Source organism: Chlorocebus sabaeus, chromosome 5 (genome assembly GCF_047675955.1).
Source record: "Chlorocebus sabaeus isolate Y175 chromosome 5, mChlSab1.0.hap1, whole genome shotgun sequence".
NCBI lineage: Eukaryota > Metazoa > Chordata > Mammalia > Primates > Cercopithecidae > Chlorocebus > Chlorocebus sabaeus.
In genome coordinates this window covers 50761513-50777785 of record NC_132908.1, presented here as the reverse complement: position 1 = coordinate 50777785, position 16273 = coordinate 50761513, and the positions used below count along the sequence as shown (strand labels likewise).

The window sequence follows — 16273 nt, the reverse complement described above, 5'->3', positions numbered from 1 at the left end:
TTTTATAATTCTTCTATGATTCATCAACTTGAAAATCAAGGTACAATGCTACTGATCCTAAATACTCTTTTTACCACTGCCAGCTAAAGAAATGTGGAGCCGGCCGGGCGCGGTGGCTCACGCCTGTAATCCCAGCACTTTGGGAGGCCGAGACGGGCGGATCACGAGGTCAGGAGATCGAGACCATCCTGGCTAACATGGTGAAACCCCGTCTCTACTAAAAAATACAAAAAATTAGCCAGGTGTGGTGGCGGGCGCCTGTAGTCCCAGCTACTCGGGAGGCTGAGGCAGGAGAATGGCGTGAACCTGGGAGGTGGAGCTTGCAGTGAGCCGAGATTAAGCCACTGCACTCCAGCCTGGGCGACAGAGCGACGAGACTCCATCTCAAAAAAAAAGAAAAAAAAGAAAGAAATGTGGAGCCACCACAGCTTCATGCTGGGTTGCCTGGCTTTGCTAAGGTGATCATATTCCATATATAGACATGGAGCTATTATAATCTTCACCTGTTACCGCAAAGAATTTTTTTTTCTGTTTATCCATATTGAACTTTCATGAGGCAAACAAAACCAACTTGTGAAGATTTAACAATGGTGAAAATGGCTCAAATAAGTAACCTGAGAATACCAAGTCATATGAAAAAGTTTTAGTTTACATTAACTAAACATTTGTTTGCTATGTAGGACTGATTTCAGTTAAAGCTGTTTAAACAAAACAAAACAAAACAAAACAAAAAAGGAATGTAGACACAATATTAATACAACAGTTGCTAAAACTTATCTGTGCTATTAAAAGACAGTGGTTAACAGATGTAACCTTGAGTACTTTGAAAGATGAATGAATACAAATGTGTTTCAACTTCTGTGAAGATACAGGTTTAACAACATACTTCAAGAAAAAAATGAGTTCCTTTTGATGGATTTCACATAAAATTTGTTCACACTATGGAAAGAGCCTGTTAGCAAAACATCAAGTCCTATGTTAGAAAGAGTTGTAAAGGCTTTAAAAGATTTTCCAGTCTTTGGGCTGGTTATGCCCGTTGAAGAGGACAGAATAGATACGGCTTGGCAACCATGGTGACTCTGGAAATAGACTATCATATGTAATTAGTTCATCCAGTCTATCAGGGTACAGTAGAAACTGGATTTCAGTACATTAAAACTTGGAAGCAAGGAGAAGGCTATATCTAGGGGCTCTGCTATTGGACAAGAGAGCAAAGAGAGAGCCCTGGCTATTTTAATAAATAATGCCTTCATCTTCCCTTGGATGCCCAACTATCTTTTGAGACAGATAGTATCATGGTTAAAAATAAGGGCTCTGGCCTATAATCCCAGCACTTTGAGAGGCCATGGCAGGAGGATCACTTGAGCCCAGGAGTTTGAAACTAGCCTGGGCAACACGGTGAGACCTCATCTCTACAAAACAAACAAACAAACAGTTAGATGGTTGTGGTGGCACCTGCCTGTGCTCCCAGCTACTTAGATGGCTGAGGCAGAAGGATCACTTGAACCCAGGAGGTCAAGTTTGCAGTGAGTCATGATTGCGCCTCTACACGCCAGTCTGGGCAACACAGTGAGGCCATGTCTCTAAAAGAAAGAAAGAATATGGGCTCTGGAGTCAGTTCAAAAGTGAGTACCACTACAGAATAGCTACGTCATCTGTAAGACAGAAATAATTACTGCCTACTCTCTGTCAGGCATTTATTTGCTAGATGTCAAGAGTGCATACTAAACAAGACCACAAGGCTTTGGACTTCCTGTCCTCAAGCATCTCACAATCTTACGAATTTTCTGACCAGGAGAAGCTTTAATGTCCTCGTCAATTCATGCCCACCCCTTCCCACTAATGCCAGTTAGAAACGCTCAACAACACTGAAGACCTTCTCCCAACCGAATTTTATTCATGAGTTGAAATATTGCCCATGAGATACAATCTCTGTGGTCATCAAATCCAGTGGCATGCCTTCTCTTCAACTCCATGACCTGACTTTTTCATTTCGATGTTGTGGGTAAAAACTATTACAGGATTTTAATCAAATGCCACCTTTACCAGTTCCCCCCTGCCAACAGAAAGAAGTAGCTGACTCTCTCCTTAAAATTAAGTAAGAAGGCAAAAAAACATTTCCACCTGCTTGATTCAGAGTCTGAGTTAACAAACTCTGGAAATTAGGAAGGAAAGCTATAGCATGGACACTGCACAAAAACCAGAATCAGGACTCAAAATATAGCAAGTCCTTATTACTTTGGGGCTAAAAAACCAAACAAACATCCATGTCGAATCATATTGACTGACTGACAAAGTGGTAACCACGACAGAAGTTGGGTATTCTTCCCTTCTCCAGAGTTGTAGGCCATCAAAGGAGGCTCATAGCTAACAGAGCAGAAATAAGAGGCAAGTGGTCAGGAGAGCAAATGCTGACTTGGGGCCAAGGAACATTCCACGGGTGACACATCCCTGAAGACGTCAACAGCAGGGAGACAACCTGTAGGAGCTCTCAGGGTTCTCTCAAAGTTTTCATGATACTTACAAACCAAACTCCCTGATTTTGAACATGCACTTGATGGAAATAAGTCTAGAAGGGGAGAAAGGAATAGAATCAACCCACATATCTGGACTTCAGTCATTGGGTACTTAGGCCTTGGAAAGCAAAGCTAATAAGATTTCAAAAGAATATTTCTGAGCCACTTTATCACCATATAGTTGTAAATCATCTCCATCATTCCAATGGGTCAGTAAATGTCACCTACTTTTCTTCTGCTGAGTTTGTTTAGGCTCTTGACATGGTCCCAAGTCAGTCATGGAGTTCCCTCATGAGATGTGTGACTACGCCCCTTGGGATTAATGTCTCACTGTAATAACGGATAGAAGTTACTTTGCTGAGAAAGAAATTAGACCAGGAAGACATGGTAAGGCTCTATCTACAAAGAGGTACCCTATGAAGGCCCTTTCGCAGTGGTTATAAGGAAGCCACAGGTCTGGTCAGAAGAAAATGAGAGCCAAACAATACCGTCAAACATTCCATTCTTCTAGGGGACATTTACTAAGATAGGAGGCTGAATTCCACATTTTACTATCTTTAAAAAGGAAAGTGGGCCATTTAATAACATGGAAGAAGATTCTGCTTATAATTAAACAAGAATCTTTCCTAAGCATCTTAAATTGGAAAAACTATATCTCCAATAAGGTACCCCAAAACACATGCCCAAACTTCCGAAAACTGCTTAGTTAGAAACCATCCTAGACAAGGAAAACAAACCACTTCTTAACCCACACAGACTGAGAGCCTGCAGTATGTAAAATCAAGGGTTTCATCCCATGATTTGTCCAGCAAAGACACATGGCCTTGCAGAAATAGGCAAGCAAGCAAGCAAGCAAGCAACTGGGAGAACTCTTATGGACAAGTGGGCTTTCACTGAACAATAGGACAAAGTAAACAGCAGGCATGCAACTGCTAAATCCCAGGCCAACTTGTATGGCAAAAGAACAATATCTGACAATGTGCCCTGACATATGGAATTAATTGTGAAAGTAAGGAGATGACCTTGAAGAATCAGAGATCGGGGGAATGGTAAAGACTGGCACACACATTATTTAAATTCAAGATCACTGTATCTATTCAACCCCAGGGGCTGAGGTTTCTGATACAGTACATCTCTGCCCCACCTGCCTAACATACAAGGTCAAAAGCAGCCAGTCACTTTCTGAAGCAGACAAATTTTTTTTTTTTTTTTTTGAGATAGAGTTTTGGCCTTGTTGCCCAGGCTGGAGTGCAATGGCACAATCTCGGCTCACTGCAACTTCCGCCTCCCAGGTTCAAGAGATTCTCCCGCCTCAGCCACCCAAGTAGGTGGGATTACAGATATCCGCCACCGCACCTGGCTAACTTTTTGTATTTTTACTAGAAACAGGGTTTCACCATGTTGGCCAGGCTGATCTCAAACTCCTGACCTCAGGTGATCCACCGCCTTGGCCTCCCAAAGTGCTGGGATTACAGGCGTGAGCCACCGCACTCAGCCAGAAGCAGATAGACTGAGATGACAATATTCTGTTAGATACACAGTGTGATCTTACAGATTTCTCCCATCCATTGATGGTAACAAAACATCACAGTCACAAAAGATGAGAAAGGATAGGGAAATAAGAAAGCCTGTATGCATGTTAAAGAAAGCACCCATTCTGCCAGTCTGACACGAAAATTGTGAGTTTTTTTTTTTTTTTTGAGACGGAGTCTCACTCTGTCACCCAGGCTGGAGTGTAGTGGCGCAACCTCGGCTCACTGCAAGCTCTGCCTCCTGGGTTCACACCATTCTCCTGCCTCAGCCTCCTGAGTAGCTGGGACTACAGGCGCCCGCCACCACGCCCGGCTAATTTTTTTGTATCTTCAGTAGAGACAGGGTTTCACAGTGTTAGCCAGGATGGTCTCGATCTCCTGACCTCATGATCTGCCCACCTTGGCCTCCCAAAGTGCTGGGATTACAGGCGTGAGCCACCGCACCCAGCCCATGAGATTTTTTGAGAAGGAAATAACTAAATTTCAAGATTAGAATTTCTGTACTGTAAATATGCAGAAAGACATAACTTTGCTCCCCGGTCTAATTCAGTGAGGTCATCAGGCCCATAAATGTCTTCCTTCCTGAAGTTCTGGCTATCAGCAATGCCTCCAGCAGGGACTAATAAGACAGAAAGTAGAACACCCATCAGGCACAATGAAGGGAAGCAAGTCAGACCTGAGCTCAGCATTAGAAGTGGTTACCAATCCCCTGAAAGGCAGAATAGCTTCCCCTGTGGTTCTGGAGATTATGACAATGTTTCACAAAGTGTGGAGCAGTTCACAAGATATTAAATAACTTATAAAGACATTAAAAAGATATTATGTCACTATAGGAGATGACATTATTTCTCCTTTGCTCAAAACTCTTCAATGGGCCCCTGTTTCTTGCAGAGGAAAAAGGAAAGGCCTTGTCCTTACAAGGGCCTCCAAGGACCTATACAATCTGCTGCTCCCCAGTCTCCTGGAACTATCTCTGTGACCTCTTCTCCTATAAGTAGCAACCTCACTCCCTCCACCCAAACAGTACTGTTCCTGGACTGTTCCATGGACTCCAGACATTCCCCCACCACACAGCCTTTGCAGTGGCTGTTCCTTCTGCCCAAAAGGCAATTCCCCAGATACCCACATGGCTGTCTCTCACGTCCTTCAATTCTCTGCTCAAACGACATCTTTTCAACAGGGAGGCTCTCTAGTTCTCTCAGTTTCCATCATCTTGCTCAGTTTTTTTTTCTGTAGCACTTAGCAACTTCTAACATACTGTATGATTTACCAACGTATTATGTTTATTACTTACCATCATCTTCCTGTACTAGAATGTCTATTTTATTTACCAATATATTCTAAAGCACCTAGAAGAGTGTCTGGCACATGTTCAGCAATTAATTATAGAAAGGATGCACAAGAACATTTTTTAACTTCAAATTCTCCATCAATCCTTCTTATTATATCAAAAAGAAAGTCTCAGATAGGTGAATGAACTTCAGTTCTCTACCACATTTTAGTGTCTCCTTTTTTTCTTTTAACGGTTTTTTTTTTTTTTGAGGTATAATTTACCAGCCATAAAATTCACACATTGTAAGTGCAGACTCCAATGATTATTAGAAAATGTATGAAGCTGTGCAACCATTACCACTAATCTCCCTTCTTAACACGAAGAAAGGAAATTTGAGGCTCAGAGCGTCCTCCAGACAAGAATATCTACTGGAATGTAATAACATTACTCTGTTTTCATTGGACCTATTTTTCTGGATACTTTTTCTTTTGGCTAATGACACTGGATTTCCACTTAAAGTAGCAATATAAAGCTTCCTTTTTAAAAAAATTTATATATGTTAAAAAAGAGTTGATTTAAAGTAAAATATTAAGTAACTAAACAATGTATGTAGTCCGAAGATAAAGTAAATATTGAGAGGGTATTAGTGGGAAGAGTAGAGTTTGTGAAACTTTGACCCATGGGATCCAGACCTGCTGGTCTCACAGACTGCAGAATTCCAACTGATTTCATCAATGAAAAGCAAGGCATTGACACTTGCTCGCAGGGCCTATCCTCAATTCCCAGCAGTCTTTGCTGGGAGACTATTCTTCCTGAGTCTCTTGTGCTTCTGCGTGTCTTGTGAGGAAGCAATGACTGTCCTGTGTTACGGACTCTCATCGCAAGGATGTTTATACAGCAACAACCTTGATAGAGAGAGTTTCTCCCTCCAGAACAAAAGGCCAGGTGAGCATATAGGCTTGGAAGTTAAAGACAGCGTCTTGACCTACAGCGAAGGACAGGCATGCTTACTATCCTTTGAAAAAGACTAGGTTTCCATAGCTCATGGTTCCTCTCCTATAATGTAACCCCTCAATGTGTACATGTTATCTGGCCTACTTTGCATTGCCCTATAGAAACAGAAGCTGGGAGAATGCTATGCTCTGTATGTGTACGTCCCTCCAAAATTCTTTTTTATTTAATTAATTAATTTATTTATTTATTTATTTTGAGATGGAGTCTCACTCTGTTGCCCAGGCTGGAATGCAGTGGCGCAATCTTGGCTCACTGCAAGCTCCGCCTCCTGGGTTCATGCCATTCTCCTGCCTCAGCCTCCCGAGTAGCTGGGACTACAGGCGCCCGCCACCACGCCTGACTCATTTTTGTACTATTATTATTATTTTTTTAGTAGAGACGGGGTTTCACTGTGTTAGCCAGGATGGTCTCGACCTTGTGATCTGCCTGCCTCAGCCTCCCAAAATGCTGGGATTATATGCGTGAGCCACCATGCCCGGCCATGTCCCTCCAAAATTCTTCTGTTGAAATCCTAACATCCGAGGCGATGGCATTAAGAGGTGGGGCTTTTCAGAGGTGAGAGACCATGAAGGCTTTCATGAAAGAGTTGAGTAGCCTTATGAAAGAGACCACAGGAAGCTCGCCTGGCCCTTGCACCATGTAAGGAAGTGAGAGGGTATCATCTATGAATGATGAAACAAGTCCTCACCAGACACCAGATCTGGAACTTGATGCCACCTGATCTTGAACGTGCCACCCTCCAGAACAGTGAGGATAAATTTCTGTTGTTTACAAGCAACCTGGTTTATGCTATTTTGTTACTGCAGCCTGAACAAAAGAAGTTCGTGAACTAACACAAAAATACTGACACTCTGGTGACTGCTATTGATGTATGTAATAACCTGCCCTCCATCTCTGACCTAAGAGTCTCACGTCTTATACCGATATGAAACTGCGGCAGATTAACTTGTTAGCTTGCAGGTAGGGTAGAATCTCAATCTCAGATCTTTCACAATTCTTGAAAGTCTTGCCAGGCACGGTGGCTTACGACTGTAATCCCAGCACTTTGGGAGGCCGAGGTGGGCAGATCACTTGAGGTCAGGAGTTCGAGACCAGGCTGGCCAACATGGTGAAACCTCGTCTCTACTAAAAATATAAAAATCAGCCAGGGGTGGTGGCATGTGCACCTGCAGTCCCACCTATTCAGGAGGTTGAGGCAGGAGGATTACTTGAACGGGGGAGGTGGAGGTTATAGTGAGCCGAGATCATGCCGCTGCACTCCAGCCTGGGTGATGGACCGAGACTCTGTCTCAAAAAAAAAAAAAAAAAAAAAAAAAAATCCTTACCTCATTATGAATTTCTTCTCCTTGTTTCAAAACTGCAGGCTCAAAGGATTTCAAAGAGACATCACCATTGTCCACATCGTCACGGACATTCTGCAGAGCCAACTGACAGCGTTGTAAAATATAATCCAAGGTTCCTGTTGAGCACTGTTGAGACAGAACCAGCAATTACAATTATGGGCAAAATCTAAGTTTACTATGCCGCCCTTCCTAGGATTGTTCATATTTGTCCCTGGCTGTGAATTCACCTGTTGACCCCATGGCTCAGTCTATACTCCTTTTTTTTTTTTTTTTTTAATTTAAATTTTGAGATAGGGTCTTGCTGTGTCACCCAGGCTGGGGTATAGTGGTGTAATGTTTCACTGTAGCTTCAACCTCCAGGGCTCATGCAGTCGTCCCACTTCACCTTCCCAAATAGCTGGTACCACAGGCAGGCACCACTCTGCCTAGCTAATTTTTCTAAATTTTTATGTTGTAGAGAGAGACAGGATCTTGCTATATCATCCAAGCTGGTCTCAAACTCCTGGGTTCAGGCAGTCCTCCCACTTCAGCCTCCAAAAGTGCTGGGATTACAGGCATGAGTCACTGTGCCCGGCCTGTACTCCTTAACTCAAGAATTACTAGAGTGGCCTGTTCCACTGGGCTCTGTGCTGCCAGTTTGGCCTCACGTGGGCCACTTAGTTTGCTGGTTTTCTTTTACATGGGCCTCATATCTCTAACTAAACATTTGGGTCCCTGAGGCTAATGCCCTATTTATATATGTTAAATACATTTTCTATATATACTACAACATTTAGAACTGAGTCCGAAAACTAGAAGAAATTTAATAAATAATTATTGGATGAATAACTGGTTAACCAAGAAGTCAAGGACACTGACTTTTTATCTCAAATGCCCTGAGACTAACGATAGGAAAGAAAGGTAAACAGGCTGCTGAACTGGTTCAAAAGCACACTAAATGGTTCCGTAAAAACAGAGGGGAAAAATGAAGTTATAATCACAAGGCAAAGAACTCATTTCCCTTTTCTGCAAAAAGCATACATTAGGCAGTGGCAGTTTTTGGCAGAATAGATTCTTCAAACAATGGAGAATATTTGGCTTATGCCCTCAAGGCACATTCAAAGCCACAACTTAGTACCTGGGTCTCAGCAAGGACAGAGATAACTAGTTCATCCCTCTCTGAGTTCGTGGGAGCAAAACAGAGGTCAAATGGACAAACTCCTTTTTATAAAGGATCATATGTTGGAAAAGAGGCCGATGTACATGGGCAGTGCATCTGCTTGTTTTGATATTGAAGTGATTTCCTAGAATAATAAAAAGTCAGCTATAAATACCCTTCAATCCCAACAAGGAAAATGTATCCCTAAAATACTTTGGTTTTATTATTTGTAATTTAAACTGAGTCCTTGTAAATAACCTTGAAGGCTAATCCTCTGGTATAAAATTTCCTTGCACATTTACTACCATTGTATCCAATGCAACATCGACAAGCCTGGGAAAAACAAAGTTTCTGTGCCAAGAAACAGAAGTTTGACTAATACGTATTTTAATATGAAGATCCCAGAGTGCTGGGTGCATAAGGGCAGACAACTCCAATTTCCTGCCAAGAAAACCCCACAAAGAATAAAGGTGAACGACCACTCATTTTTGTCCCACAGCAACCTCTACAACATCTTTCTTTTTGAGACGGGGTCTCACTCTCTGGCCCAGACCGGAGTGCAGTACCATGGCGTGATCTTGGCTCACTGCAATCTCTGCCTCCTAGGCTCAAGCAATTCTCCTGCCTCAGCCTCCCAAGTAGCTGGGATTAAAGGCGTGCACCACCACACCTGGCTAATTGTTGTATTTTCGGTAGAGACAGGGTTTTACCATGTTGACCAGGCTGGTCTCGAACTCGTGACCTCAAGTGATCCGCCCACCTCAGCCTCCCAAAATGCTGGGATCACAGTTATGAGCCATCGCACCCAGCCTACAACATCTTTTTAAAATGACTTCCATCTAGAAAGTTTTCCTACGTGCACCTTTACTTTCCCAAGTAGTGAGCTACATAGGTTATTAATTGCATTTTCATGCAAGATTGGAAACCACCTAAATTTCTCAACAATAGGAAAACTAGTTTAATGAATTATGGTTGCAGAAAACAAAAAGAGAGAGAGAGAGAGTGTGTGGAATAATTTTTTTCTGGATATATAGTGTTTTGTTTTATTTAAATAACCTATAATCAGGCCTAGTCTGAGATAGGTTTTTTTTTTTTTTTTGGTAACAGCTTTATTAAGCTATAATTCACATATCATAAAATTAAACCATTTAAAGCATATAATGAAATGTTGTTTCACATATTCACAGAGTTATACAAATATCACTGCAATTAATTTTAGAGCATTTTCATCACCCCAAAAAGAAACCCTGTACCGTTTAGCAGTCACCCCCAACCCCGCCTGATTTCCACCAACATTTCCAACCCTAGGCAACCACTAATCTACTTTCTACGTCCATGGAGAGGCTTATTCTAGACACTTCATATAAATGAAATCATATAATATGTATCTTTTGTGACCGGTTGCTTCCATTTCATATGTTTTCAAGAGTCATTCATGTTGTAACATGCATCATTACTGTATTCTATTTGAATGCCCAATAATATTCAACTGCATGGATACGCCACGTTTTATTTATCCATTCATTAAGTGATGAATCTTTGGGTTGTTTCCACTTTTTGCTGATTATGAATATTCCTGTAGAAGTTTCCATCACTCTTGGGTATCTACCTAGGCATGGAATTGCTATGTCACAGGGTATCTTTGGATTTAACCTTCTGAAGACGTGCCAGACTGTTTCCCAAAGTAACCGCACCACTATCCATTCCCTCCAGCAGCGCACGCGGGTGCCACTTCCTGCAGGTCGTCACCAACACTTGTCACTATCTTTTTTATTCTGGCTATTCTAGTGGGTGTGAAATGTTATCCCATCATGGTTTTGATTTGTATTTCCCTATGACTAATGATGTTCAGCATTTTTCATTTGTCTGTTGGCCATTTGTATACCGTCTTTTTTTGTGTGTGTGAGACGGAGTCTTGCTCTATTGCCCAGGCTGGAGTGCAGTGGCGCAATCTCGCCTCACTGCAACCTCCACCTCTCAGGCTTAAGCGATTCTCCTGCCTCAGCCTGCTGAATAGCTGGGATTACAGGCATGTGGCACCACATCTGGCTAATTTTTGAATTTCTAGTGAAGACGAGGTATTACCATGTTGGCCAGACTGGTCTTAAACTCCTGGCCTCAAGTGATCTGCTCACCTCGGCCTCTTAAAGTCCTGGGATTACAGGCAGGAGCCACTGCACCCAGGCTGTGACATGTTAATTCAGTTCCTTCGCCATTTTAAATTGGATCATTTCTCTCTTGAATTATTGAGTTGTAAGAATTCTTTGAATATTTGAGATACAAGTGCTTCATGAGATAAATGATTCACAGATATTTTCTCCCATTCCATGGATCCTCTGCACTTTATTTATGGTACCCTTTGAAGCAGAAAAGTTTTTAACTTTGATGAAGTCCAATTTATCTGTTTTTTTCTTTAGTTGTTTATGCTTTCGATATCATATCTAAAAAGCCATTACCTACTCCAAGATAAGAACTATATATTAATGAGTAATTACTACCAAAGTTTTCTGAAACAAAACTACAGAACCATGTATTTTTATATTTAAAAATATTTTAAAATGTTTTTGAAATTACATACATTTTTACTTATATATTAAATATTACCAGAAGAGTAACAAGAACCTTTTAACACTGGTTGCCTCTGGGGACAGGGACTGGTTGGACCAAGGAGAAAGAGACTTTAACTGTATACCCTTAGGTATTTGTTTTTATTTTGAACCATTTGCATTAACTACCTATTCAAAATATAATTATGCATAAAATTTAAATTTCTTTAAGAAGACATTCTGTATTGAATCCCAAGAACATTCTGACACAATTATCAAAAACTAAAATCTAGGCTGGGCGCACTGGTTCACGTCTGTAATCTCAGCACTTTGGGAGGCCGAGGTGGGTGGATCAAATGAGGTCAGGAGTTCAAGATCAGCCTGGCCAATATGGCAAAACCCCATCTCCACTAAAAATACAAAAATTAGCCGGGCTATCTGCTACTTTCTACTCTGCGCTGTGCATACTCTTTAGACTATAAGCATCTTGAAGACACTGAATATGACCATTCCCGTTCACAAGTCCCTACAATAATAACTTGAATACTACAAAGTTCAATAAAAGTTTGAAGAATGAACAAACTGAAATCCCTTCTGAATTGTAATTCCTGCAATCAAAAATTGCTGATGATTTAATCTCTCTTGCTTTATTATGTATACTCTAGTGTACAAATGAAGACAGAATCACCTTCCACACAGTAAGCTTTAGTTGTTCCTATCTCCTATTAGTTTTTCATCAGAATAAAATGAAAAGACAGTAGTAGCAGTGGAAGTAATTTAATAATAGTAGTAGTGGCAAACTTCTTTGAATGTATACCAGTCTCTGTTCTAAAAAGACTTACATGTATTAACTAATTTAATCCTCATAAGAACACTATGAATTAAGTATGATTATTATCCCCATGAACATATTTCCCAAACTTTTTATTTATCTTTTTGTACAGCCCTTTGAACCCAGCACTAACGAGACTGTCTATTCTTCCGGCTTAGATTAGGAAAGACATTGAAGGGTGCATTTAAGTAGCCATATACTCAAGTGATCCACAAGAAAGGGATTCTTGGGAGGGTTATAGCTAGAAAGACAGATGCCTATAACTGGGGAAATGAAATCCTTCCATACAACACAAGGCACATATTAGATGTTCTATAAATACTAGCTCTTCCCTCCCTCCCTTCTTTCCTTCCTCTGTTCGGCCTTACCTACCTTCCTCCCTCCCTTCCCTCTTTTCTAACAGAACTCCTTTTAGGTCTCTAAGACAATTATTTCTGTGTTTGTTTAAAATTTGTCCCCCCAACAAAAGTTCACAAAGGTGGTGGGCATGATGGCCATGTTGATGGCTCTATCTCCCAGGCCTACAGTTTTGGACACATAACAGGCACTCAAATATTTAAATGAATGAGTGAATGGAAAAGAGAAGAAAGGTGAGAAAGGAAGAAAGGGGTGCTGGATGGGCTGGCTGGCATCTTGGTTTAAATACTCACTCATTCTCTCTCTGCCATACAGCAATATGATCGGTCCACTGGTAAAGCTACTTAATGACCAAAAGACACAACACTGCCGTATAGACTCAGGCAGTACTGCCACTGGAACACCATGCACTTATACCTCCCACCTTCCTGTACCACTTCTGCCCAATTTTCTCACACTTGTCCCCTGTAGTTCCATAAAAGGTCAAGCTATAAAGCAAAGCATGCATAGCAAGCTTAGGTAGAAGGTCACTTGTAATCCCTTTCATGCCTTGCTCTCTGGAACCCCTCTTAACTGAGTACATGGGACCCCAACATGACTAATATGAGTGTTTCTCATTTCTTAGTTTTCCATTCTGAACTAGTCTGAACAGCTAACCATCAGCCATTGCAAGTGGTGGCAGAATTTAGCAATAAAGTCTGGGTTATGAACACATCTGGGAGCTCAGAAACTCCTTGGCAACGCTGTAACTTTCTCTTTCATTTACATTCACATGCCCAGAAGTCTGACCAAAAAGTTAAGGAAAATGAAAATTCTCAACATCCAAACCCAGCCACAGCTAACACATGCACAAGCACAAAAATCTGCCCCAATTCCTCTGGTCATCTCTTGCCCTTGCCCTTGACAGATACAACCGTCTAAATAAACCTCTAACTATAAACACTTGTCAATGGCATTTTCCTTCTCCAAGAAACATAACCCCAAGAAGCAAAATACACTTATCTCATGCCATGCATACACTTTCTAAAACTGTATCCAACACAATCCAAAGCTCAAAAAGCAAGTAAACAGATGAAAGTCAAGTTAGATGGAAGCAATTTCCCCATCAAATACTCTTCCAAAGCTCTATGATAAATTGCTCATTCAACCACTTCTGTCACATCCAATTAGGTGTGAATTACATTTTTATTTACACTTACCTCTGCCACTCGGTGGGTGGAACTAAACCGAGGTTGTGAACCAGCCAAAACACAGTGTTGGTGGGTGGCATTGAGATCATCTACAGGAAAAACACCAGAAATTTATAAAACCATATTTATTAGTCAGTATATACTATATATTATTTAACTAAAACACAAAGTAAACAGTAAATCCATCTTTCAAGAAATGACAATAACCAAGGAATCAACACTTACCTTGTATTCTTTAATCAATCCCTTATAAGTAGGTGACTATATACATGTGTGTATATATATGTTCCATTATATATGTATCTACTTATAAGTAGAGATTACATATGTAGATATATAACAAGTGTAATAATACAAATATAAGTATATAATAAATATTATATACTTATATATACTTATACATACACAAGTATATGTAAGTGTAAGTAGATATATAATCATATGTCTATAATTAAACATGTATATATTCTATCATACAAAGTATGACACTTTGAAGAGTGAAAGGGGGTGCTATTTACAATTATTTCAGAACAACAGGTATAAACCAGGACTGCCCTCAGCAAACAAGATATAGGGTCACTCTGCTTATTTGTGGTCCTATAATGCCCACCCACTAAAAAATTCACTATGTATGGATTGAGCTTCTTTCACTTTCTCATGACACATCTACTTCTACTCTTTAGAATAAACCAGAATTTGGAGTTGAACACCTTTCATCTGAAAAATCTGCCTCTTTCCTTCTGTAATCAAAGTATCAATTTTGCCCTAACAATTTTCCAGGCAACAAACTAACCAATTCAGCATGTTGCATGTTTGGCCCTTAGAACAGAATTCAAGTCTAGGGATTCACAACCCAAGAATGAAGTAGGTGGTGAATTCATCAGTTGAAGAATATTCCTAAAACCACAAGCAGTGGGAGAAAAACCAATGACCAAGTTGTTGCAGATCCTGAGAAATGATACCACAAGTCAGGCAAAATCTATACAACCTCTGCTTAGGACATGACTTCCTCTACTACAAAAAAAAGAGAGTGGTAATGTTTCCAGCAATGATATCCTATACAGGCAATACAAGATTTTAATCAAGATACCAGAAATGATAATGACTTAAACTAAGAGGCAAATGCCACCAGGCCCCTTATGTGTCAGCAAAAACAACCTACAATATCATCTCTAAACATAGAAAGGAAATGCAAAATATTAAGGCAGGATTTCCACTTAGGAATTTGTGAAGTAACAGTGACAAGATTTACCCTTCTGCCTTAAACAACTACAAAACAAGCCAAAAATATGAATCAACGGTTTCAGCAAGATATAATCCCATGGAGAAGAGAAACAAAATAGGTGAGAGATGCCTACAATTGCCCTAACTTTCTCCATGGAAACAGTTTCAACGCCACAGAATAAAGAAGAGGAAGTCAAAACCCGGTCTCTGTTTCTTTCTTGCCAAGTTGAGAAGACAAAGATTGGAGTATAGGGAGGCCAAGGCCATAGGGCCTTGAAAGGCAGAATGCTGAAACAGAAACAGATATACAGAGAGAGAGCAAACAGAGACTGCAGAAGGGTTCCCTTAGGTATTTGGAAGAGCACTGACCTGTGCATGTATGAATAAAAACTTCCCAAGGGCCATAAAAAGAAGCACCAGAATGCAGCAGGTGGAACCAATTTCAGATCTTACACACAGCTAGGAGTATTTTATGATCCCAGCAGCCAAAATGGCTCTCACTACGAGATACTAGAAAATCCTTAGGAAAGCATCACTGCGGAACTAGGGCTAAATGAGTCCTAGGTTAAATGTTGCTCTAGTCCCACCTAGCAAGGCTTAAAACTAAGCCTCGAAAGGATCCAACTTCTGGCCAGGCACAGTGGCTCATGCCTGTAATCTCAGTACTTCCGGAGGCCGAGGTGAGTGGATTACCTGAGGTCAGGAGTGCGAGACCAGCCTGGCCAACGTGGTGAAACCCTGTCTCTACTAAAAATACAAAAATTCACTGGGCATGGTGGGAGGTGCTTGTAATCCCAGCTACTCGGGAGGCTGAGGCAGGAGAATCGCTTGAACACAGAAGGCAGAGGTTGCAGTGAGCCGAGATCGTGCCATTGCACTGCAGCCTGGGAGACAAGAGTGAAACTCCATCTCAAAACTAAAAAAAAAAAAAAAAAGATCTAACTTCTTCTTAGTAATTTAATTATTCATTAGAGCAAAAGCCAAAGTATGTAAAAGTATATAACAAAATCAGGCACCCAACAAATACTATGTGCAATATCCAACATCCATTCAAAAAGTAACAGAGAAATAAATGAAAGATGCACACACACACAATATGCGAGATAGTCACATCTCTCTTTTCTTCTAAATGTACATGTCTGCCCTTTCAGATATATATAAGTGAAGCTTCTAAAGGTTAAACATGTAGTGTCTGAAACAAAACTCACACTGAATGAGATGAACAGCAATTTGAAACTGCAGAAGAAAAGGTCAGTGAACTAGAACACATAAAAAATAAAAACTATGCAAAACAAAGTGGCTAAAGAA

At 40.7% G+C, this 16273-nt stretch overlaps 1 protein-coding gene across 2 annotated transcripts in view; it reads right to left on the bottom strand.

The window, feature by feature from the left end:
* Window positions 1–16273, bottom strand: part of FTO (FTO alpha-ketoglutarate dependent dioxygenase) — a 422796-nt gene that overhangs the window by 225667 nt on the left and 180856 nt on the right. For both annotated transcript variants that reach the window (XM_007993307.3, XM_007993308.3), the window contains exons 5-6: window positions 13751–13830; window positions 7661–7804 (exon numbers count right to left, since the gene is read on the bottom strand). In XM_007993307.3, the coding sequence (XP_007991498.1) occupies window positions 7661–7804; window positions 13751–13830 (224 nt within the window). The remainder of the gene's footprint in view (window positions 1–7660; window positions 7805–13750; window positions 13831–16273) is intronic.